The sequence below is a fragment of the Astatotilapia calliptera genome, chromosome 14 (genome assembly GCF_900246225.1).
Source record: "Astatotilapia calliptera chromosome 14, fAstCal1.2, whole genome shotgun sequence".
Lineage (NCBI taxonomy): Eukaryota > Metazoa > Chordata > Actinopteri > Cichliformes > Cichlidae > Astatotilapia > Astatotilapia calliptera.
Genome location: NC_039315.1, coordinates 21,265,157 through 21,288,786, shown reverse-complemented (window position 1 = coordinate 21,288,786; position 23,630 = coordinate 21,265,157). Strand labels below are relative to the sequence as shown.

The 23,630-nt window shown below is 40.2% G+C and overlaps 1 protein-coding gene across 5 annotated transcripts in view; it reads left to right on the top strand.

Moving 5' to 3' along the window:
* Window positions 1–928: 928 nt before the first annotated feature.
* The window catches only part of gria4a (glutamate receptor, ionotropic, AMPA 4a), a 121,497-nt gene continuing 98,795 nt past the window's right edge, over window positions 929–23,630 (top strand). For 2 of the 5 annotated variants that reach the window (XM_026193621.1, XM_026193620.1), the window contains exons 1-2: window positions 931–1,462; window positions 6,511–6,669. In XM_026193621.1, the coding sequence (XP_026049406.1) occupies window positions 1,369–1,462; window positions 6,511–6,669 (253 nt within the window). In that variant the 5' untranslated portion in view covers window positions 931–1,368. Of the gene's footprint in view, window positions 1,463–6,510; window positions 6,670–23,630 lie in introns of all 5 variants that reach the window. The other 3 variants (XM_026193618.1, XM_026193617.1, XM_026193622.1) reach the window with 2 other exon arrangements.

The window sequence follows — 23,630 nt, the reverse complement described above, 5'->3', positions numbered from 1 at the left end:
GTAGAGATGTATAGTGGAAAATGTAAGAAAATGTTGAACTCGCATTTTTCCAGGCTGTTTGATTTAGTCGCATGTTCTTGCAACCGACCGGGAAAACCCTTCAAAGACGGGCAGAGTACATCTTTCACTGGGACAAGCCGTGAAGCAACCCTTTCGTTTTGCCATCTGGAAAAATGAAACTGTGCTCTCCACCGTGTAACTACGCGATCCCAGACCGTCTGTCAGTTTTACCGACCTGCTACCGGCAGGCTAGATTAAACGACTCTGAATGGGATACGGCATTAACATAACGCACTCTAACACGGAGTACTCCGGGCTATGATTCCCTTTCCGCCGTTTTATTCCCTTATTCTAAGCTATTCCGACTATCTCATTATTTCAGACTTTTATGAGCCCGTGTCAAGGAATGGTCGCACCGTCTCTCTTGTATTTGCAGTTTTCCCCTCACTGGGCAGATGTTTGCGCTCACGGGGTCGTGACGTTGAAATAACGATGATTTTAGCTGAAACTCGGGACGCGAACGGCGTCCGGCAGTTAAAGAGAGCTTGAGGTTTCCCTCACAGGTTTGCACAGGTTGGACAAACATATTCCGCTCTAACAGCGGAGTGGAGCGCTGCGTGAGGATGGATTGGGTTCGTAATGTAATTAGTTATTCACCAGCGCGCGTTCTCTGACACTCTTTCTCACTTTGGACTTAAACCCCACCAACAACAACGCCACCCCCAAAAACCCAACAGTATATATGTTAAACGTCGCATTTTCAAATTAATCACTTTGATTTTCTGACTTTATGCCCCGCGCACCCCTTTTGTGAATCATTCATTGACAGATTAAACATGAGTTCTGTTGTTTTGTTTTTCTCTCCACTTTAACCCGTCCAGAATTTACCATTTGGGTTCAAGCAAACCTAAAGACGTCGGAGAAGGAGGGTGGAAGATGTAGAAGGAGATGGAGAAACAGTCCGTCTAACCCTGGGTGAGTGAGTGAGCGAGTGAGAGACAGAGCAGGGGCGGACGAGCTGAAGAGAGAGAGAGACTGGGCGCGCATGTCCAGTTCTTCCATGCAGGCTGTTCTCCCTGCTCGCCAATCATTCTACGAGTTTCCCCTCACTCTTTCTCTCTCCCTGTGTTCACATGTGCACCGGACCCACAGCTTTCTTCTGAGCGGACACTGCAGGGAAAGAACCGACCGAAACCACCATGGAATAGGAATACGACCCGGGAAACGGGGGAAAATAAAACCTCTCTTATCTTCTTCTCTCTTTTTTCCCCGTCTCTTTTTTTCTAGCGCCTTTTTCTGTCTTTTCGTATCTTCCCCATCTCCCTCGATGTCTCTCAACAGTTTCTGAAGGGATTGAATTAAAGAAAAATGAGGATTATAATTTTTTCTTGGCACTTTCTCGGGGTGTATTCCGCCCTTTGGGGGCTGGCGACAGGGGCTTTCCCCAGCTCAGTGCAGATAGGTGAGTTGGAGGATTACTGATTTTACGCACGGACACTCAGATCTGACACACTACGCGGAATTTTGGTGGATTTTTAGCGGACAGCAGTCACCATGAAAAAAAGGTGCACCAGGACCCAGCAAACCATAAGATTCTGTAAAACACGAGAAATCCACTTAAGAATGAAGGAACAGAAGAACATATAACTATAGGAACATTCCCTCTGTGGTGCATCTTTTCTTACTTTTATTATTATTTTTCTAATCCAAGATATTTTAGTGCTGGTTTGGTTGTGACTCATATGGTTTATAAATGCACACAAACGCTTTCACTCTGTCTGTCCTTCTAATGTATTTGCGTGTATTTTACACGCTGTTCGGGGCTCATGAATGTTTCAGCGAGCTTTGTTCCCTTCTAGTCTTCTTCAGTGTTTAGACACTGCAGTATTCTCTCTCTCTCTCTCTCTCTCTCACACACACACACACACACACACACACACACACACACACACACACACACACACACACACACACACACACACACACACATACACACACACACACTCTTTCTCTCTCTCTCTCGCTGTCTGCCCTTTTCCAGTTACCCCGTGTCAGTGCGGGATGAGCCTGTATTTCAAGCCATCTAATAGATCTGAGATGAAGTTAACTGCATCTGAATCATGGGTTTACTCATATGAACCACCACACATGCTCAGAATCTCTTCCTCCCCTTCTTTGCTTCACGCACAAACATACACACATCCAGCCAGGCATGTGTGTGATAATGAATGCACTGCATCACTCCTTGTGGGGGGCAGCTGGGAGGTCCTATAATGAGATTCGCCTCCTTGACTCTGTCTCTCTACAGCTGCCAATAAACTTAATGCGCTAAATATTTCCTGATTTTATACACACAGGTACACGCATACACACATACACACATTTGCACTGATATTCAAGCATGGATGTGCACACATACACTGTCCACATACAGTTAGAGTAATGCACACCTGGTGTATTCTGCGCATTTGAGTAGTTACAAATGTCAAGCACGCATCTAAACATTCAACAACACATGCTCACAGTGAACATGCTTGCATACGTCTACATGCTGCATGAAGCATGCACGATCATGCTAAAGCACACACATGCAGTCTTTTCTTCCCTCCTTCTGGCCAGCCTCCTTAAAACACTCCAATATACATACATGATCATCCACTTGGCTCTCGGGCTGACTTGAGAAGTCATTTGCATATCTCTGCATTGCACACAAGTGTAATGCCATTGGATGCACAGACAATTTTTTTTTACATACGTGTGTTTGAAAAAGAGAGTGTGAGACAAAGAAGAATAAAGATGCGAATATGTAGAAAAAATTATTTGACAAACTACTGCAATGACGTCCTCATCTAGTTTCAGTACGTGTTAAGTGTGTTTGTATGTGTGTGCGTGTGTGTGTGTTCTCTCAGAGGATATTTTACCCTAAAACTAAAATATATTTTCATTTTTGAACAAGCCACTTGGAATTTCTAATCATAAGCCATACAACAATTCAGTTTTGGATGAAATTGTAATGTTTGCACAAAATTATTTCTTGTGAAATTTGCGCAGTTCCCACACATGCTCCAGCTGTAAGGTCTTCTCTGTGTATGTGTACAGACGTGTGTCTTGATATTTGGAGATGATTTCTCTGGGCTTTGTAGAAGAAACACTAGAAATCAGAGTGAAGCTGATGTATTAAAGGGACACATGCAGCCACATGGATAAGTGACATGTTATGTAGTGATAATTGCTTTGTTCAATATGCTCTGCCTCCCATCTCCTCCCCTGTCATTCCTTTCTCAACCCCTCTTCTCCTCTCTCTCTCGCAAAGCAATGTCAAGGCTTCACAGTCTGCTCGTGTAATCCAATTCAGTTGACTTGAGCCTGACTCGGTTGAAACTAATTCACGTTGGTTTTCCTCAAGTCGTAATGTTAGGCAGAATTAATTTATGTGATTATCTTAACGTCAATGTCAATCTTTATTTCAATAGAACAAAGCAACAAGGATGACCTAGTGCTTTACAAAACAAACAAGATAAAATCTTAGCTCAGTAAAATAAGCACAACAAAACAAAACATAAAAACAAATAAATACAATTAAATGTGACTAAAAACAAACCAAAAAAGACACCACAACATAAAAAAGACATTAATGGGACTCAAGAGTAACAGGAAGTCCAACTGAACTGGAATTAAACGGCAAAATAGAAAAAGGGAGTTTTAAGATGGGATTTAAAAGACTGTATAGACTGCAGTACAAATATCAAGTGGCAGGTTTTTCCACTAGAGGCTGCAACTGCAAAAGCCCGATCCCCTCTATGCTTAAATTAAGACCTCGGCTGCACTAAGAGCATCAGGAAAGATGATCTCCGTGCTCTTTTTGGGGTTATATAAGTTGAGCAGCTTGGTTAAACAGCTGTGTGCTATACCATTTAAAATTTGAGCAAATTTAAATAAAATGTTCAAATCAATCCAAAAAACGGACAGGTAAACGGACAGGTAAACGGACAGCGTGTAAATCTGTTAAAACTCCAATGATGCGCTCATGCCTTCTAATACCTGTTAAAATCGCAAGATTTGCAAGATAAATTGCAAGATCCTGATCCTGAGCACTTATAGCTAAACAACAAACCGCCTGGACTTATAGATGCCCTACAAGGGACTACTTGCCAGTAAGCGCTACAGGTGTGTTTTTTTAGTTATGACACTAAATAAATGATTTATCCAAGTACTTGCTAAGTATTTTAAAGATACAAGAAAGTGACTGACTGCAAGTTGCTTTCATACGTACAATTTTAATATGTACCTAACACAAGCCATGACTGTTAACAGCACTGACTGCTCGATAGCTCTAAAAGCTCCTTTAGGTTGTGGCTTAATTTTATTGTCTTCTGACTGCCGAGTACATTTGTGATTGACGTTTAAAACAGTTTACAACACAACATTCCAGATGGTTCAGTCAAACAGACCATTTCGCTCACTGGTTTTCTCTCTTCTTTGGTGGTTGGAGGTTCATTGCTGCCATCCATCTGTTGGAGTGAATCAGGTGAAAAATCCATTTTTTTCAGTGTTTTAGCTGATATAATTTTGCTATGTTATGTTATCTTAACACAGCTTAGGCTGCTGATGTGTAGTTTACAAGGGGTTATTCTTTGCATATGAGGTGATATGAAAAAAAACTCTAAACATTTTCACATCACTCTTTGCAGTCCTGTGAAAAACTAAGTACACCCTTAATGTTTCCACAGGAATTAGGAAGGTAAGTAGATGCCAGATGCTGCCAGATATTTGATCACCTCATCATGAGCAAGTTTAAGCACCTCTAGAAAAAGAGACCTTTTGCCAGTTTATAATTTTGAAGCATTCGGGTATTACTTGGCAAAATACCACAAAGATTGGACCTCCCAGTGAATTTGCACCATGGTTAGACTGCGTAATGGAAAAGTTCATGAAAAGATTGAATAAGTATGTCCTGAATGGGTTTTCTGCAGAAAGCCTCTTCAAAATAGAACATGGCAGCATTGCTTAGGTTTGCGAAGCTGAACCTGAACAAATGACAAGACTTTTTGAACAATGAGCTTGTTTTTCAGCCACAGTGGTCCTTAAATTCTGCTGTACACCAAAGTGTTCTAGAGTCAAATGGGAGGTCATCTGTTCGACAGCTAAACCTTAGCTAATATTGAGTCACGCAGCAGGACGATGACTATCCCAAGCATAGCAATAACCTACTCAAGACTCAAGCTGTCAGCATGACACAGTCAAATTTCAGCGCTCACACTGACTGAAATGCTGAGATGAACATTAACAGAACTGTGCATGAACAAACCTCAATGAATTTTAGTAACGCAAAGAAGAGTTGGCCAAAATATCTCTATCATGATGTGAGAGACTGGTGAAGTTATAATAAAGTTATTTTTGAAGTGAAGTTTTTGCTTCTAAAGGTGCTGAATCATGGGGTGTACTTAGTTTTTCACTAGACTGCAGTGAAAAACTTCATGTCTCCCTACGCTCCTCTTTTTAGTGGGTGGGTCACTCTCAGAGCTTTTCAAACATTGTCTCACCCACTTATTTAATTCATATTTTGTTCCATTTATATCTCACTGAAGGCAAATACCTAGCATATCTATAACATTTTTGATCTCTTCTGTTGATTTTAGAAGTTACTGGTGTTATATTACAGGTAGCATATTTTTTCAAGGTTAAAGAACAGAATCTTTTCCATTGAGAATGTATGGAAAAGATTACATGACCTTTAACAGCTTTTCCCTCATTTTTTTCTTTCTTTCCTTTCTAGTACAGGTAGTAACCTGTCAGTCCCATCTATCTCTCTAGTTCTTTTCCTACATATCTGTATAAGTTTTATCTTCTTGTTAATTTGGCCTTTTTTCCTGTTTTATGCAATACAGCTACCTTTTCTGTTTCTTCCTACCTCTTCTTCTCATTCTCTTTCACTGAACTGCATGAGGGGAAGCTCTCATTTTAAAAAAAAAAAAACAATGACTTTTAACGCTTGCTCTTTGTTACTCTGTGTTTTTTCATGGCATATTCTCCTCCTTTATTTGGCTGACCCTTTTTGATCTGTTTTCTTTTAAGTCCTCTCAGACTCATTATCTCTTTGATGGCTTTCCCGACAGCTTAGTCGTTTCTCTTTTCTTCTCCTTTCCTCTCCATCTCTCTGTCTTTCTCAGATTTCATCAATGCAGTCTGCAGTGTGAGCCTCCATAAATGTGTTGGTATTCATGTTTGTGCGTGAGACAGAGAGCGAGAATGTGCTAAAAGACAAATTACCTTTTATAACAAAGCTAATGAAGATCTTGGCTATCTCCTCACTTCTCCCCTCCTCTGTTTTTCTCTGCCCTCCCCATTTATCTTTCGTTCCCCTCATTACTCTTCTACCTGTCACTCTCCGTCTTTCGCGACTTTTCCCACCCGACCCCTCTCCGCCTCACAATAACTCACTTCCTTTCTTTTGAATCATGTTTCTTACCTTCTTGGCCTCTCTTCTTCTCTCTTTGTCCCTCTTTCTAGGTGGATTGTTCATTAGGAATACTGATCAGGAGTATACAGCTTTTCGACTAGCTATCTTCCTTCACAACACCAGCCCTAATGCTACGGAAGCTCCCTTTAACCTGGTTCCACATGTGGACAACATAGAGACTGCCAACAGCTTTGCAGTCACCAATGCATGTAAGTACTTAACTATGTAGCTGGTTAAACAACAAATGCGTACAGTATGCCTCTCTCTCCATGCCTTTTGCTCCCTTTAGCTAATCTGTCATTACCATTTTAGATAAATATTTGTTTTATTTTCTACCTGAAGTTGTTCAAAGGATCAAACTGTAACCGTATTTTAAACGCACAGTATCATATCTTGCTTCGAGCGGTCTTTTTCTTCAAATTGATGTTTTAAAGTGCTGATTTTAGACACTGTACAAGACAATGAAACAGTGATAAATGCTAAAGTCGTTGCTGTGTGGCATTTTGAAGCACTGTCAAGTGGTTAATTCTGTTGGCAGTTGTTACCCAGACTGATTTATTTCATTCTCTTCTATTCACATCATCACTCCCATCTGTAAAAGGATAACATAACCCATCACAAAATATTGCAGGCTGTTACAAGTATAAAATTAGTCTGGGAACTGTTGCAGACAGTGTTTAATATGGGTCCTTTGTGTTCAGAACAGAGGGGAACAGTTGGTGCTTGTGTCCTCTCTGATCTTTTGAAAGATGACAGCTAATCTTTCACCATCCCTGTCTGTTCATGAGGGGATGACATCTAATCCTTCAAACTCCCTGTCGACCTGGAAGCCTACGAGAGAGATTTTACGATGTTTGCGCTCGCAAGGTAGTGTTAACAAGGCTATATGGGCAGCTGGTTGGCGATATGTCAGAACTGCTGCACATGCTGCAGGTTTCTCTGGGTTTTTCATAGAGGAGCCCCAACTGTGGAATACCGATTTTTGCCAGAAGCTATTTTCTTTCCAAGAATTGTAAGTGACAACATATGGACACAAAATTTAATTCCACTCAATGCAATATAATATTTGCATAATGAAAGCATTTAAGTGACAGTATAAATAAAGTGCTCTGCCATTGGAAAGAGATACCAAAAATGAGCTTTTGAGTTTACCTGACCAATCTTACCTTACCAAACAAAATAAGATGGAACAGATTTATTTAAAAAAAAATCACATGTCAGGTACTTACATCATTTTACAGTATGTTTAAAACTTCACTAGATTACAGGACATCCACCCTTTTCTCTTTTTCACTCAGCTCCATTATTTTTTTCTTAACTGCTTTGATCCTTTGCTCATACCGAGGCTGCTGGCTTGCGGCTCTAAGCTCTGGATAGCGTTAGCTTTAACACATTTTTCTTTGTTGGCTATTTTTATTTATTTATTTATTTTACATATTTGCACATCTACATGTGTAAGATCATCAAAAACATTTTAATATTACACAAAATTAAACAAAATAAAATGATAACTGGTTGCGCCACCCTTGGCAACAATGACTGCAAGCAAGTGTTTATGATAAATGGTAATGAGTCTTTCACATTGCTGGGGAGGAAATCTTTACAGAGAAATCCAGCCACTGATGATAACCTCTGTATGAGGTTTGGATTTAAGAAACTGGATTTAAGTCTGGACTTTGACTAGGCTACTTCAAAACCTTAATTTTCTTTGTGAGTCACTCAGAGGAGGACTTACCTTTCAGATCATTGTTGTACTGTGTAACCCAAGTCTGCTTGAGGGGGTTCCATTCATGGTTCCATCAATTACGACAAGTCGTCCACTTCCTGAAGCAGCAAAGGTCAAAAGTCAGTATTAAAGTATGGTCATCTTTGAAATCGCCAAGAGAAGAATGGTAAACTGATATTTCAGTGGCCATTTACCACCTTAGACTGTTTTTTAACCCATTTTTTCACCCATTCTTGATTGCTATCAAATGTGTTAGGTTTTTCCGCTTAAAACCCTTAACACGTTTGAGCAGCAATCAAGACTGGGTTGAATTTATACTAATCAACTAATGTTGTTTCCCACAAAGTTCAGAACTGTTTGTTATAACTGCTTCTTTAGTCTGATTTGTGTCACATCGCCAGTTTGACCAACAGTTTAGGGAATGTTAGATCAATGTGATTCTTGTTCTTGTTTTCAACTCATATGACTGAGAGATGTCCTTGTGTATTTTGTATGATAGTCATTTAGTTATTTGTTTTCTAGAAGCCCCAGTTTAAGTCAGTTGTGTGCCTGCGCTTGTTTACAAGTCTTTGTGATTGCATGTTTGAGTGCAGTGTCTTTTATGCCAGTGTTTGAGAGGGGATAAAGCTTCACTGATACTCTCGGTGAGCTGAATCTAGACATTGGGTGAGTTTGATAAAGCAGAAAAGTGAAAGCTTTAAGAAGAAAGAATTTATTTATCATTTATCCAATTGTTCGCAAAATATGTGTTTTTCCTCTCAAGGGCATCATCATATCACGTTCCCTCGTTAACTCAGTTCTAAAGTCCATCCATCCTATTTTAGGGAAATTCTCAAGAGACTGTGTTGCACCGTTTTACCTCCTTATCTCATTAAGCTTTAACAAATCGACCACCAGGGTTATTAACTAGGTGCTGTGTACGAAATCAATACAGTATTTTACAACAATGCACCGCTTGTCTTCACAATATTATATCAATTTGTTTTCCAGGAACAAATAAATGGTTCAGAATCTGAAATGTTTAAAGCATCACCTGACAATAGTTTTATGTTTGTTACGTGAGTAAAATTAATTTCGAGATGCCATACCCTCCACCCAAAAGGGAATTGCTAAAATTTAACTGAAGTAAAATTCTAGTTATATTTAATCATAAATCAAAAGTGTACAATGTAATTTCCAAGTTTGTTTCTACACACTGCACCACAGAGCCACATAAATTAATAGATTAGTTAATACAGCTACAGTCACTGGAAAATTGATAGTCTACAACCTCCCACCCTTAGATTCCTTCACACACTGCATCTGTTCCAGTCCATTGTTAAGCTGAGCGAGTGAGTGGAATGGTGCACAATGAATAAACATCAGGTTGATGCTTTCTTATAAAGTAAGGGGAGGAGTATGAAGGTGCCATCAATCAGCCTGACTGACTTAGAAATGTGACCATCAGAAACCCTGTTGTGCCATAAAAAAGTGGAGATTTGGGACTAAATATTTCAATGTAAGCGCTGCATTTTTTCCCAATGAAGAGATATAGAGATATAGATATAGATAGTTAATGTATGTTAAATGATATTCTCAGAGAGGGTGGATAATTTTTTTCTCAGATATCTCACAGAGTGTCTAGTGTCTTTCTGTGTTTGCATGTTCTCCCTGTGCCTACATTTGTTCTCTCTGAATACTTGTCACACCTCTGCTATCCAAAGGCTAAAGAAGCATTCACTCTTAATCGAAAATATCAAATTCCTTGTGATAACTGAAAATTCAGGGAATCTCCAAAATCATTCGGTTTCAGTCTTTGGATTCTGTTGATGCAGTTCAGGAATTCACATTCATGAACCATCATCAAGAAGCCACACTTTTGTGCTGACTGACCCGTTTCTTCCTTGCTCTTAACACAACCGCTCAAGTTTATTTTCAGTGAATCATATGTGTACCGTTCTCTTACAAGTGTGCAAACAAACACACACATACACGCACAGGTGTTGGCAAGAGGAGGCTCTTCTATGCAAACCATGGGCTCTTCCCCTCTCTCTCTTGCTCTCTCCACAGGCTACGCGTAACAAGCAGAGCCACTTCTTTCTCTCTGCATCTTTTTTCTCTCTCTCCCTTTCTTGCCCACTCTTTTCACTTTTGTTCCATCCCTCCCTCTCACCTTCGCCGGTTTCCACTTCTCCCTCTTTTCCCTCCTTGTCTTTCCATCTCCTCAGACTCTTCCTCTTCATTGCGTTTTACTGCGCCTATCCTCTGCACAGGCGTGGCGAATGGATCACTAAATTAATCCTTTACTCTTGCTCCGGGTGGTGAGCAACACTCCGAATTTGAATAGCGAATACTGCCTCTGACCTTGGCTAGTTCCTCTCTATTCTAGCATTCAGAAAGTGTGAATGGATCATGAAAATCCTCGGTCCCCATCGCTTCTCCTGGTCACCCAGGAGTACAAACCATTTTCTCATAGCAGTGTCACACATCCGTATATCCTCATCTGCCATCAATCTTTGTATTTCTGTCTATATCAGCACATATATCTGTGTAGGATGTGACTCTGTGTCTTACTTTGTTAAAGCTGTGTGTATTGATGTTTGTATTAATGTGTCCCAGTAGAGAACCACACTACTCCACTGGGCGAAGAGCTCCATCTCTTTTCAAGGGTTTGATCATGCTAATCCATGTGCTTGATTTGTGTACGTGTGCGTCTACAAACCTTTGCACCACTAAGGTGCGTGATAGTGTGTGTGCTGTGAAAACCAAAACAATCCACTGAGACAGAGTGCGATGAAGATAGTCAGAAAGTGATAAGGTGCATTAGAGGCAGAGACGGAAGAAATTGAGAGGAAACGATTTGTAACAATAGGTGGTTATGCTTTGTTTGTGGCGTCAAAGCTTAAAAACATAATGATGAGTGTTTGGGTGTAAGTGAGATTCTATTCTATTCTATTGCTTTCTATTCTATTCATTACTGCACAGCTGTAAAGATGATTAGGCAGGATGTGCAGTTCTGTGTGGTGTGGTTGGTTGATTATCGCTGCGATGCATGACCTCATTTGCCACCTTAAGTTAATATAGATTGTCCCTATAGTCAGTTATTCACAAATCAATAACTGACTGCCACAGATTGCGTTTACATGCTGGCTGCACATGATTATCTCTGCAGCCTGCCTGAGTCAAACTGTTGGAGTCAGACTCTCCTTGATGTGTCCGTCTTGCTTTGTTCCTAAATTAATCAGCTCAGAGATGTGGTGACAATTAGTCTTCTCAATTAAGAGTTTTCCACCTATGCATCACACAAAAAAAACAGCCTTCACACATCTAATAAGTATATGGACACAGTCTCGTATATAGATAATGATAAAATATCATAAACTGCTTACACTTCACATTTGTTCAATCTTAGCTCTGTTGCTAGTTGTGCTTCCCACTTTTAGAATAAATGACACAGTGTAACAAAACATTACTGATACACTGAACTCATTGGGTGTTTGCATCACCGTGGATATGGATAACCAGCAGTGTGCAGTGACAAGCAAAACAGTAGACCTACAGATGGGTAACAAATTAAAGTAAAAACCCAACATGAAGGGCCTCAGTCAGATGGAAGCTTCAAAGTGCAGTGACATTGGTTCACTGAGCTTCTGGACCTTTGATGGAGTGATAAAACACCAATCTTCCAAAGTATGTTGTCTTATTTTGAATTTTGATGACGTGGTGGAGTGGGCTGTCTAATAAGTCAATAGAAAACTCTCAGCTTTTCAGCTGGTTCGACATTGGGTGACTTTGAAAGCTGTAGCACATGATTTACATCATCTTTATACTCATCAAACTGTTCAGTGACCCTTTGTACCTTATCAGCTTGGGCACTCCTGCTCTAGAAGAGACAATTCCCATCGAATGCGTCGAATGTGACCCATCCCCATAGGGGTATGAGTGGATCTAGATTTGGCTGGTGTGGGCAGTATGGTCTGGATTTTTGCAGTATGTTGGTACAAGATGTTATTTTCTGATTGTCAAAGATTTTCCCTGAAAAAAAAAGTGTTGAAAAAAGAGTTGTCGCCTTTTCAGTACTAGATTTCTTGCAAAACCTTCTCTGTTGCAAACCTTCTGCTCGGCACAGTTCCTGCTCTGTATGAATAAATAAACAGAAATACCGCAGTTGTAGATTACAGAAGTCTTCCACTTAAAAAAACACGATGTTGCCTGCATGTAACTTTTTTGCAGGGGGAATATTTCATGTCAAAGTAAATGAAAGAATAGGATGCTATGAATGCAAATCTGTCATAGAAATGTACAGGTGAACAGGCAACAGCAAGTGACGGGTAGCTTTAAAATGATTGCGAGTGTGCCAGGGTTCCAGTTAGCTCAGGTTGGCTGATATCATTTCTGTCAACAGCTCTTAGCGCTGCTGTTTTTAAGGGGCTTGTTTCCAATGTGTTTCTGGAAACACGCCCGATCCTTTCTTATTGACAAGAAAATGACTGATACGCTGCACCAATTTAGGTAGTGATTGAAATGGTGTTGATGCACGGACGACAATGAGCTCTGTGTGTGCACACATGTAGCCACACACTTCAAAAGAGTTCATCAGTGTTTAAATTTTCTCTGCATATCCAGGCTTGGAGCTTTGATTAAATAGATTCCTGGAACAGATGGCTACAACTCAACACCACCCACTCTCACACACACATAAATACAAATTTTTACACAGTCTTCTTGACACACATTGATTTTGCCAACCTTTCCACTCGTATACAGCATTACTCTGTGCCTTTACCTCACTCAATTCCTTCATTAAAAGGCTCTGTCATCTTGTAGATGATTTGAGTGGCTCAGTAATGGCACTGTACGATCTTTTTTATTTATGATGTTTTGCATGGTTATATGTCTTCATAATGACCACACTGGAGGAAGTACACTGAAATTATATCTAAAACGCCCTGGAAAAGCAAGGAGATTGAATTTGCAACAAACCTACATTTATTCATGTTACTTGTCATGAATTATTCTAATTGTGCTGACATTCCACATCCCCAAAATGCCAGGAGTCATCCTGGATGTCTTTAGTGATATAGACTGGGTATTGTATTTGGAAAAAAAAGGATGCCACATTATTGATATGAAATGAAAATTATTAACCTACATGGGGCTCAATTCAAATACAAAAATCAAAGTGAAAATATTATGCAGGAAGTTTGTCCATTTCGCTCAAATTTCATTGCAGCGATTCATTTTAATCATACAAAATTGTACAATACGGCCACCACATGCTTGTATGTATGCCTGGCAATTTAAGGACATACTCCTAATGAGACGACAAATGGTGATCTCCCAAATCTGGACCAGGGAAGCCCTGCGCTTCTGGATAGTCTGAGGTGAAACCTGGTAGTATCAGATGACACCTACAGTAATGGCAGTCAGGATGACATTGCCTAGCCTGTAGAGGTCTGTGTGTCCATCCTGGAGGAGTTGGGTTAGGGTTAGTTAGGGTTAACAACCCCCTCTGTCATTTAACCAACCAGATCAATATCCCACACATTTAATTGGCTTGATACTACTCTCTGTTTAAAAAGCGTCCCTTTAATTTGGTGAGCCATGTACATTTGAAATGTTTTATGTGTTCCTATTTTGTCCTGCGTTAATATTAGTTTTTGTTCCTAGAATTGTGATGATACATTAATGAAGCTTTCAAGATCATGTTCTTATGAACTGCTGGACCAGTTTCACATACCACACAGTTCAGGGTGTTTCCTTTGAATGTTCTCTCTGAGACACTACAAGACCTTAACATTAGAATCAGCATTGGCTGTCTCAACCCTGGAGGAGGAATGCATAGCCTGGTGTTGTTCCAAATCTAACACAGTGCCTTTTGACTTTGAAATGAAGTCTTCTGCTTCCAGAAGGTTGAGCTTTAGCTGAAGATCCTAATCCTTCACAAACAGTTTGAGTCCATTTGAAAGAGATACTAGTGTTTGCACACAAGTTTGATGCTGAGGTGAAATTGTAGAGTGCAAAGTACAAACTTCTCTGAGTGCACCTGACTTGGACCAACCAATGTAATTACATATTGAATGTAATTGCTGATTGAAAAACACTGGTTTTCAATTATCATGTTTACACAAATCCTCTTAAATTTTGCTCAACATCAGTATCGATGAGTTTACTAAAAGCTGCTGTGACTCAAAAAGAAAAAAAATGAAATGAACGGATATTTGATATAAATCACGGCTGTAACACAGTGTGTTATAATCACTATGTGTATCAGTGATGATGCGATCTAAACAGACTACGTTTCACTCAGTTGACCTTTGAGCAGTCAGCTGTGCACGGAGCACAGCGAGGTCAAAAAATTTTGGCGCTCACTAGTGTGAGCAGCTGTGGTGTTCAAGTTGCAAGTTGCAAGTTGATGTGCCCGATACACTGACATAAAACAGGAGGAGTTCAGTGAGCATTCAGTGTGTTTTAAGTCAAATTATAAATGAATTTCAGTAAGAAGAGATTGTTTGCAAAAGAGAAAAAAGTGAAAGTAAAAAAGCATTTTTGGCAGATAGACTCCAATGAATCATTAAGGTAAATCCCAGATGAAGATAGTTTGACTGCGCCCCAGGGTGCCTAGAGACTAGACATAAGTGGGAGGCTGAGGGAGACTTTGAGTGCAACACCCTGGAAAACCGAGATGAGGTGGTGGGAGGCACGATAGACAGCTTTAATAGGAAGAGTGACAGGTCAGAACAATTTTAAAGAACAACGGCTAAGGGCTTGGAGAATGTGGATACATAGATCACTGGACAAGAGCGGTGACGCTGAAAGGTTGAATGTGATAAAATTGATGGTTTGGGAAAATGTAAGTAATGAATAAAACTACAGGGAATCCAAACTGAACATGAACATGAGAGTCAGCTCTCCCTCACAGTGCATTAAAAACAGTTTTGTAGCGTGGAGACTGCATGTCATAACTGTGTATTAGTGAATCGCACTTACTTTAAAGTTATTCATTGATGTATTTTAGTGCATTTAGGCTTCACATGAGCAACAAACAATTGAAAAATTTAAAAAACAAAAGTTACTGCCCATGTTAACATTTGTGATTCAGTGTTTTCAGTCATTGAAAATGCGCTCACGTACAGTGTGGATATAAATCTCATTTATTTCATTTTGACTTCTCTTGACCGCTAGGTTCACATGCACATGACCATCTGTGGTTGGCTATCTTACCACAGTATTGACTTTCATATTTTCCCCCCATTTCTTTTTTGTAAAATAACCACTGATGGTCAACTGCTGAACAGCCACCTATGTGTAGGGTGCGGGGCTCCTGTGGATCACTGTAAGTGCTCCCTGAAGAATTGCTCGGTTGCTTTGTTTTACTACAGCCTCTTCAGTGATTACCAAAATGTAAGCAATATTATTAAATCACGCAGTATGTTGCAATGATTCAGCGCACTGCCTCAGATAATCTGATTTTATTTTGTGGTACAATAAAACATGCACTCTCAGTGTATTTCAATTCTTTCATTAAAAAGTCCACTGTTAGAAAGACCTGGCATCTTCCCAGTGAGAGGATTTCTAATGGCAGTAGATTCTGTCTCCTTCAGAGATAGTTAAGGCTGTGACGGACGGGATGTTTGGAGTATTTTTTTCATTTAAAATGTTTCAAAAAAGAATCGGGAGTGGCATAGTCGTGTGGTGGTTAGCGGCATGCGTGCATTAGGCTAAATTGATTATCCTAAGCTAGCTTCAGGTGTGGGTATAAATGCTTGTCAGTCTCTTTCTGTTAGCCCTGTGATAGATTGTGTACCCCGCCTCTTTTAAGCTAACGTTCACACACTCATACACCAGCGTATGCATCAACAACAGGGGTGCCAGGTGTCCCACCACTGTTCTGTTAATTGATGATGGATGGATGGATGGATCTTAATATTTGTACATATCACTGTTGTCTAAAAATGCCTCTCAGGAAATTCCAAAATGGTGATAACGCTTGTGTATCTGTGTAAGAAAGAAAGAGGTGGTTTGGATAATATATAGAAACAATATATTCCCAGTCTGACATATAAAAACATTTTGGTATAAAAGTGAAAAAGGGACAATGTATCCACTTTTAAGGAGTCAGACTGATGCTAAAGCTGCACTGGAACCCATATTAATGAAATTCTTTTTTGTGGGTCTGCTGTACCTTGAGGCGAGATGAGACACTGTGCCACATTCGTGTTGCAGGTTTTGCAGACTACCAACACTGAACCGTTAAGTTAAATCCTCCCACAACATACTGCAGTGTTGTTGTTGTTTTTTTGTTCTTGTCTTGTTCAGACAAGTGATGTGAAAGCAACAATGAGAAAAAATATTTCAATTAACTGTGGTTAGGCAGAGAACATCAATCGGGTGGATGGAGGTTTTTTCTTTTTTTTTCTGTTTTTTTTGGTGGATGTGATTTGCGGGTCAGCACTGTATTCTCTTGCCGTTTTGTTCAAGCCCCGGTAGTAATGAAGAGTGAATAATATTATTAGACCATGCAGTATGTCTCAGTGAATAGCAATGTTCCCTCCAGGTAATCTGACTTCTCCTGGATGAAAGGCCGACTCTGTCTCTTAAACACACACGCTGACCCACACCTACACACTCGTATGCACTCACACAGTGCCTCAACTGCCTCTATCTGTCTAATGTGTTTCATTAAGATCTCTATTTTCCCAGTAGGCATGATAGCTGTGCTGTAAACAGAAAAAAAAAAGTCTGTTTCCTCTCTGTTTGTTTTTCACGCTCTGGCGTTTGGAAGATGAAAAGCTGGAGAAGAGATGACAGAGGATTTTAAGTGTTACGCGTCGCCTTAGCAAAACACAGGGGTGTTTATACTGAATGGAGACGTGTTCACAGTAATTGTCTGTGACGTCTTTCTGTTGTTCTTCACTTTCTCGGCTTTACTGCTGTTGTTTTTGTGTTCTGATCAAAGGATTTCCATTTGTCGACTTTGTGCTCTTCCTTAAATTCCCCTCGCTTTGCTTTTCCTCCATCACGAGAGTCCGTTTACATACTCGGACCTAATTACAAACATAAACACAGTGCGTGTCTGTTGCCTTTTTAATGTTTTTCCTCATCTTTCCTTTTCCCTTTTTCCCATTTTCAGTAAGACATGGTTTCACCTCGCATTTACACTTGCTATTTTTTTCCTCTCTCACTTTCTATTTCTCTCTCGCGCCATCCTCTGTCTGTCATTACTCTCCCTCATTACTCATTAGCTGTTAAAAGGCTTTTGGTGTCGGACAAAACCTGTGATGTGTCTGTAGTGTGTTTATCTAAACTCAAGCTGACACCTTCGCTGCTAAAGCCCACACTGAACCTACACCTACGTTTTCACATCATCTGTCACCTGCCACAAAGTGGAACCTGGAAACTCAGTAAACCTGCAATAGCTCGTCAAACGGTTTATTTCGTATAGCACTGTTTTACTGTAAATACAGTGATATGTAAAGTATTTATTTTATATATCACACACACGCACATACAAACAGCAAGACCTTCCTGAGGCCCACGTGTGTGAGTTTGTTTCCATGGATTTATGTTGTGGATGAAAGGAAGGGCATTAGTTAATATTGATGAGTGCTGCCACTCAGCTCTTCTCACTGAAGCTCACTTAGAGATGAGAGACATGACCTTTACACACGCGTGCACAGACGCACACTCGCACACATACACACCAAGGTGTTATCTGCACGCATGCACTAACATTCACAGAAGCACACAAAAACACACAAAAAAGTGCATTTGCCGTTGTGTTATTTAAGCCGAACTATTTGTACTCCTAAATTATTCCCACTCTCACTGTAAATGGTGAAACCTAATGCGTGTGTGTAGCTGAGTGTGCTTGTGCATGTGCAAAAAAAAGGAAGGAGAAAAAAAACATGCATGTTGCTCTCAGTGTTAGTTAAAACCACATTTCCGCCTGTAGGATACGCCAACCTTAAGGTCAGTGTCAGCCTTGAACCAATTCATCTCTAATGGCTCTTTGGTATTCTGCTAGGGTAACACATTCCAAGGTAACCAGCAGGTAATTCATCACACTTACAAATAGGAAGAGACAAAATAGGATGTGAAAAAAGCTATTAAACAGATCAGAGCAGTAGTTGGACTGATATGAGGAGAGAAAAAGCCTCTCATGGAAATACAGGAAAACAATGAATTATGCGCTTTCTGCTGATTATCACAGGGACAGGAACTCTTGTGCACACATAAACACACATATACAGACACACTTTGCAATTGGGTAAAAGCAAGTCATCTAACCTTGTGTGTGTGTGTGTCTGTGTGTGTGTGTGTGTGTGTGTGTGTGTGTGTGTGTGTGTGTGTGTGTGTGTGTGTGTGTGTGTGTGTGAGAGAGAGAGAGAGAGAGGCCAGGCAAGATGTGTGCCTGTGTTTCAAAAGTCACATCACAGTTTGCCCACTCACATTCTGGCTCTCTTCTGTCTGAGGTAGTGGAGTGCATCAAATAACATGCAGACACACACGCGCAATCGATCTGGCCCTTCAGACAGTCACAGTGATGGATGGACACTCCCCTGCTTCTATTTTTACGCCGGAACACTCTGTGTGTCTGCCTTCTTCTTTTCACAATTACAAAAACATAAAGAAAACCCCTGTGTCATCAATACAAACTCGTCTGTGTGAGTACTGCGCGTCTTCGATACTGGTGTTTCTTTTTTTCACCCTGGTTGGAGCCCAGCAGGATTTTCCTGGCTGAACCAAAGGCAGACTTCTGACACTTTTACTCATGCAGCAGAAGTTAGGCACAGCACCACATGGCAAAACTCACAGCCTCATACGGAGGTTCCTTTGGAGTTTTTCTTTTCTAATCATAAAGAAACATGTCAAAGCAAAACCAAGTGAAACACAGTTGTAGGCTCTTGTGGTGCTTGTATTTGTGGTTTTAATGCTCCAGAATGTGTCACATTGTGCATGTGTGCCAGCTTGTGAGCATATTAGAAAAAGAGTGCGACGTCTGAACCACTAGAATTTAATGCCTTGGAAATGTCCAAACACATCACATCAGCATATTGACCATCTGAGAATTGAAAAACACCTTATCAATAAATAAGGATGGATAAGGTAGCACCAGTAAAGGAAAATCAATGCAAAACTCAAGGCAAATGAATGTATTTGTAATTATTGTTTTGAAGGCTCTTCACCACACACAGCTATAGTTAGTTGTTACTTTGCAGACCGAAGACTTGCACTTTAACTTTGGTGTAATTCTTCTGTATAATTCAACATCTAGTCACCTTTGGTGGGGCTATTTGTACATGATGTGTTATGTAATAGGTTAAACTACAGGAGTGTGTTCCCCCCCCCCCCCCCCAAGTTTCAATCCCATATTTATTTAAATCTTATCACTCGGGACCAATGTTCCCTCCCTGAGCGATCCCGTGGACAACTGTGAGCGACATCAGACGTGTGCACTGTGGTCACACCAGCATCCATCCAAGTTACATGGTTTATTAAAATAATCAAATTACAGCATTTACATTTATGTTAGACTACTTTTAAACTGCTTTAGCCCACTTACAATGAAAATGTAAAAAAGAAATCTAGCCATTGGCCTGTGTAGTATGTTAACACTATTGGAAGTAAAAATGACTTGAACTCCAATTTCGAAAACACAACTTTCTTTTTCTTTTTTCTTTTCTTTTTTTTTTATATATATAAAGCTCTGCAAAATATAGTATATAATGACCAATGTTGGGCAAATAATTATATAGTTACTCCTCAAAAAAGTAGCTCAGTTTGGCAAACAACAACGTTTTTTGCAGCTATTTTTTTTAAATGCAGCCAAGGCATTTTTAAATAAACATTTCAAACTATTTACAGAACAATCAGCTGTTCTGCATCAAATTTGATGCCACACAGATTATTTGTGCCACTCCAAAAAATAATTTCTGTCCACTATGAGATAAAGGAGAACAACAACCTGATACCTGCAGGCCTGACAACAGGAGATGTATCACTCCTGTAACACCTGTAACATTCAGCAGTCGCCTCACTGTTCTGACACACACAACAAAACTATTGACTACACTACACACTAACTACACAAGATTTGCGCTAAACGTCTCAAATCTCTCACATCTCAAAACACCGCCGTCACTCCTAAAATTTCCCCCTGTTACTTAACAACTAGATGCCATGTTGCCATATCATTTTTTGATTGGTTGACATGGTACTTTTTTGGACGAATAGGAAAGAGAGAGGGGGGTGGGGGCTTGTTTTTGCTCACAGGCGGAGAGCGCTTTCGAGCCTTTTTTCTTATAAAACGCCGTTTTTACTGTTTCTTCCCGCAGTAAATATAAACAACATAGTATTCAGGAAGGAAACCAAACATTGCATTTTTTTAAAATCACAACTCTGGTTTCACGTGGCCTATCAACACAATTTAAAAACTGGTATTGTTCCGTCTGTCCTGCTCACATCTCCAATGGTTGTACACATTGTCATTAACGTGGCTTCACTCCACCTCAGCCACACCACTTTGCTAGCTAAAACACCGGTGTCGGCACAAAAGGGCGCTGTCATAGCCTGTCAACGACGTTGATTGGCTGCATATACGAATGTGAATCGCATTATTGGCTGGACTATGGGATAAAGTGGGATCGTTCTAATCCCATACGGGAGCAGCCAGTCACTTACTGACTAACACTGCAAAACAGACTTGTTAAAGTATTGATTTTAATTTCAATTCAGGTTAGATTTTTTTTTTTGTGCGCAACGCAGATTTTCTGTGCGCAGAGACCGTGCCAGCAGTGCGCAATTGTGCACGTGCGCAGCTTAGAGGGAACATTGCTCGGGACCACAAGGCTAACTTAGCAATTTGTACGAACCCAGACAGTCCTGATAAAATGTCTAATTATATCAAAGCTTCAAAGCTTCTTTTGAGATTGTAGGTGCATTTTTTTAAATTGGTGTTGCAGTTTGTGGCACTGTGGTATTACTATCTTGTGTAATAGCAGAACATCTTTACCAGCACTTGTGCTTACAGCTGTGATTATCATCAGTTTTAAAAATGTCTGTTGTAATCCAAAAGAGATCTGGTGACTGTGGAGACAGTGAACTCATTGTCATTTTCTAGAAACTACACAGCAAATTCAAAAGTGTTAAATGTTTTGGTGTTAATAGTCTTCTTGCAAAAGTAGAGTTAATTTTACTCTAAGTAGAGTCACATTCTTTTAATGTAACTCTGAGGTGTAAAATGATAGTAGTTAAAATCGAGTGTTAAAAATGAGTGTTTCTCTGTCAAATCTGGAGGTGTTACAATGGAAACATTAACTCTTGACCTCTTAACTCTGAACTCCTACAGGGGCTGTGACACCAACAGAGTAAATTCACAGACTCCGCCCCCAGCACGGCTCCAATCGAAGCTGAAGTGAAGCTGTTTCAGAACATTTTGCTCTACATATTTGAGTTGTTTGCCATGCTTGGTAAGTCGTTTTTTCAAAGATTGTTTCAATTATTATTATGAGCTTTTACTTCTGTGGCTCTTTGGAGTTGAGACAAAGCTGTGTGAAAGGCATTAGCCATGTTGCTCGGTGATAGCATAATATTCCGTTTTAGCTAGCTGAAAGGTATTGTCTGCGGGCAAATACCACAGCCTTGAAAAAAGCTTGCATGTGAATTTTCAGTCAAACTTTTGGTCAAATACACCTAAAACAATGTCTAGAATGTGAAATGTTGGTATAATGGTGGTACTTGAAGCCTGAAAACGATCGCCCATAAAAAAAAAAAAACGAGCAAACAGCAGTAGCAGGCGTCCTGACTGGGTTCTACGTTAGCATAGATCCCTCCAGAGTTTTGTGCAGACGGTTTAGGTAAAAATGAAAAAGGTTGAGGTTTTACATTTAGTTCAGTATTACCTGTTGCCTGTGTCTTTGTCTTTTGGGAAAATACTTTACACAAGTAATGGCTCAAAGAGGATTCCTTTTTTTTTTTTTTCACTGTGCTGCAATTGTTTACTGGATTATTTGTGCCATTAATTAGTGTCAACTAATTTTTATACAATCTCCACACAGGATATGCTTGTGAAGATGGAATATGGGGGAGAGCAGAAGTGCGTTGAAGTTCCACAAAGGGATGAATGAAGGACATGCATATTGTATTGAAGAAATAAGTGATGAGAATGCTGTTATTTGCATTTACCAGCTCGCCTATGTCAGACCTTTTGATAAACACAATTCTAATGAAAGTGAGAACATGTATACTGTTACATCTTTCAGAAAATGTTTTGAAATTGTGGTGCACAGTTCAGAATAAATGTTTTTCAAAAACCATTGCATCTTTTTAGTAAAGGTTTATTTCCAAAAGAAATTTCTAGAAGTTCAGAACAGTAAAATTCCTGCTTTTTAGAATGAATTAGAAGATGACTCTTACGTAGTTAAACTAAAATACTCTTTGAGAGTTAATATATAAACTCTTAACACCAAGTGTTAAATTATCAACTCCAGACAGATTTGGTGTTTAACACTAAATCAGAGTTAACGTACCAACTCTCCAAAAAGAGTTAAATTAACACTCTCTGGTGTGGACCCATATAGACACTTTAATAGTGTTGAAATCAAATCCGACAGTGTTAATTTGGACATGCTGGATTTGCTGTGTAGTTTGAGATATTCTAAGCTTTGTGGCATGCACCATTATCCCACAGGAATAACCAATCAGAAGATGGACTCACCGTGATCATAAAGTGAAAGATCAATACTCAGGAATTGGCAGGAAGGACTGGTAATACTCAAGTCGTGTGTGGTGTATTGTAACGGACTGGGTTACAAGTTAGTTGACTGTTGTGTTATCAGTGTTTTGTGTTCAGAATTGCCAGTTACTTATGGCATAGTTGGACCACACCCGCAGCATTGTGATTTACTGAGTGTCCTTGAATGTGCAGTAGTCTAGAGGCCGGTTGGCCTGTCAATCAGATCAGCTACCAATGACAGAGAGTCTGAAGGAGAGCAGGTGTGTGGTTGGCTGAGAGTGTTCGTGGGGTGGGGGTTAGTGAAAGTGTGTGTGTGGGGCGGAAGAGAAGGAGAGTGTCGGGGTTGTGCTGTTGCTGGAGAGCGCACTTTTTCGCTGTTTTTTTGGCGTTGGCTACGGCCCACAGTAGCCCGTGTTACTTTTCTGAATAAACAATGGTAACTGGAACGCTGATCATCTGTGTCTTCTGTCGAGGGATGCTACACTGGTGTCAGAAGTAAAAGCAAAGCTTTCGCCTCCGGAGTTATCTGCGATCGTGCCACCCCGACTCACGGCATTGGCTGTGGACGCTGGAGATTTTTGCGGGACTTTGCGGAATGCTTCCGATGGATTACTCCAAGATCAAGCGAGAACCTACAGCGGAAGTTCACGGACATGACTACTCTGCTGGGGACCGGAGGTTCGCGGAGCACAGAGAGCGGGTGAGGCAAACGACAGCGGATTTGGCGA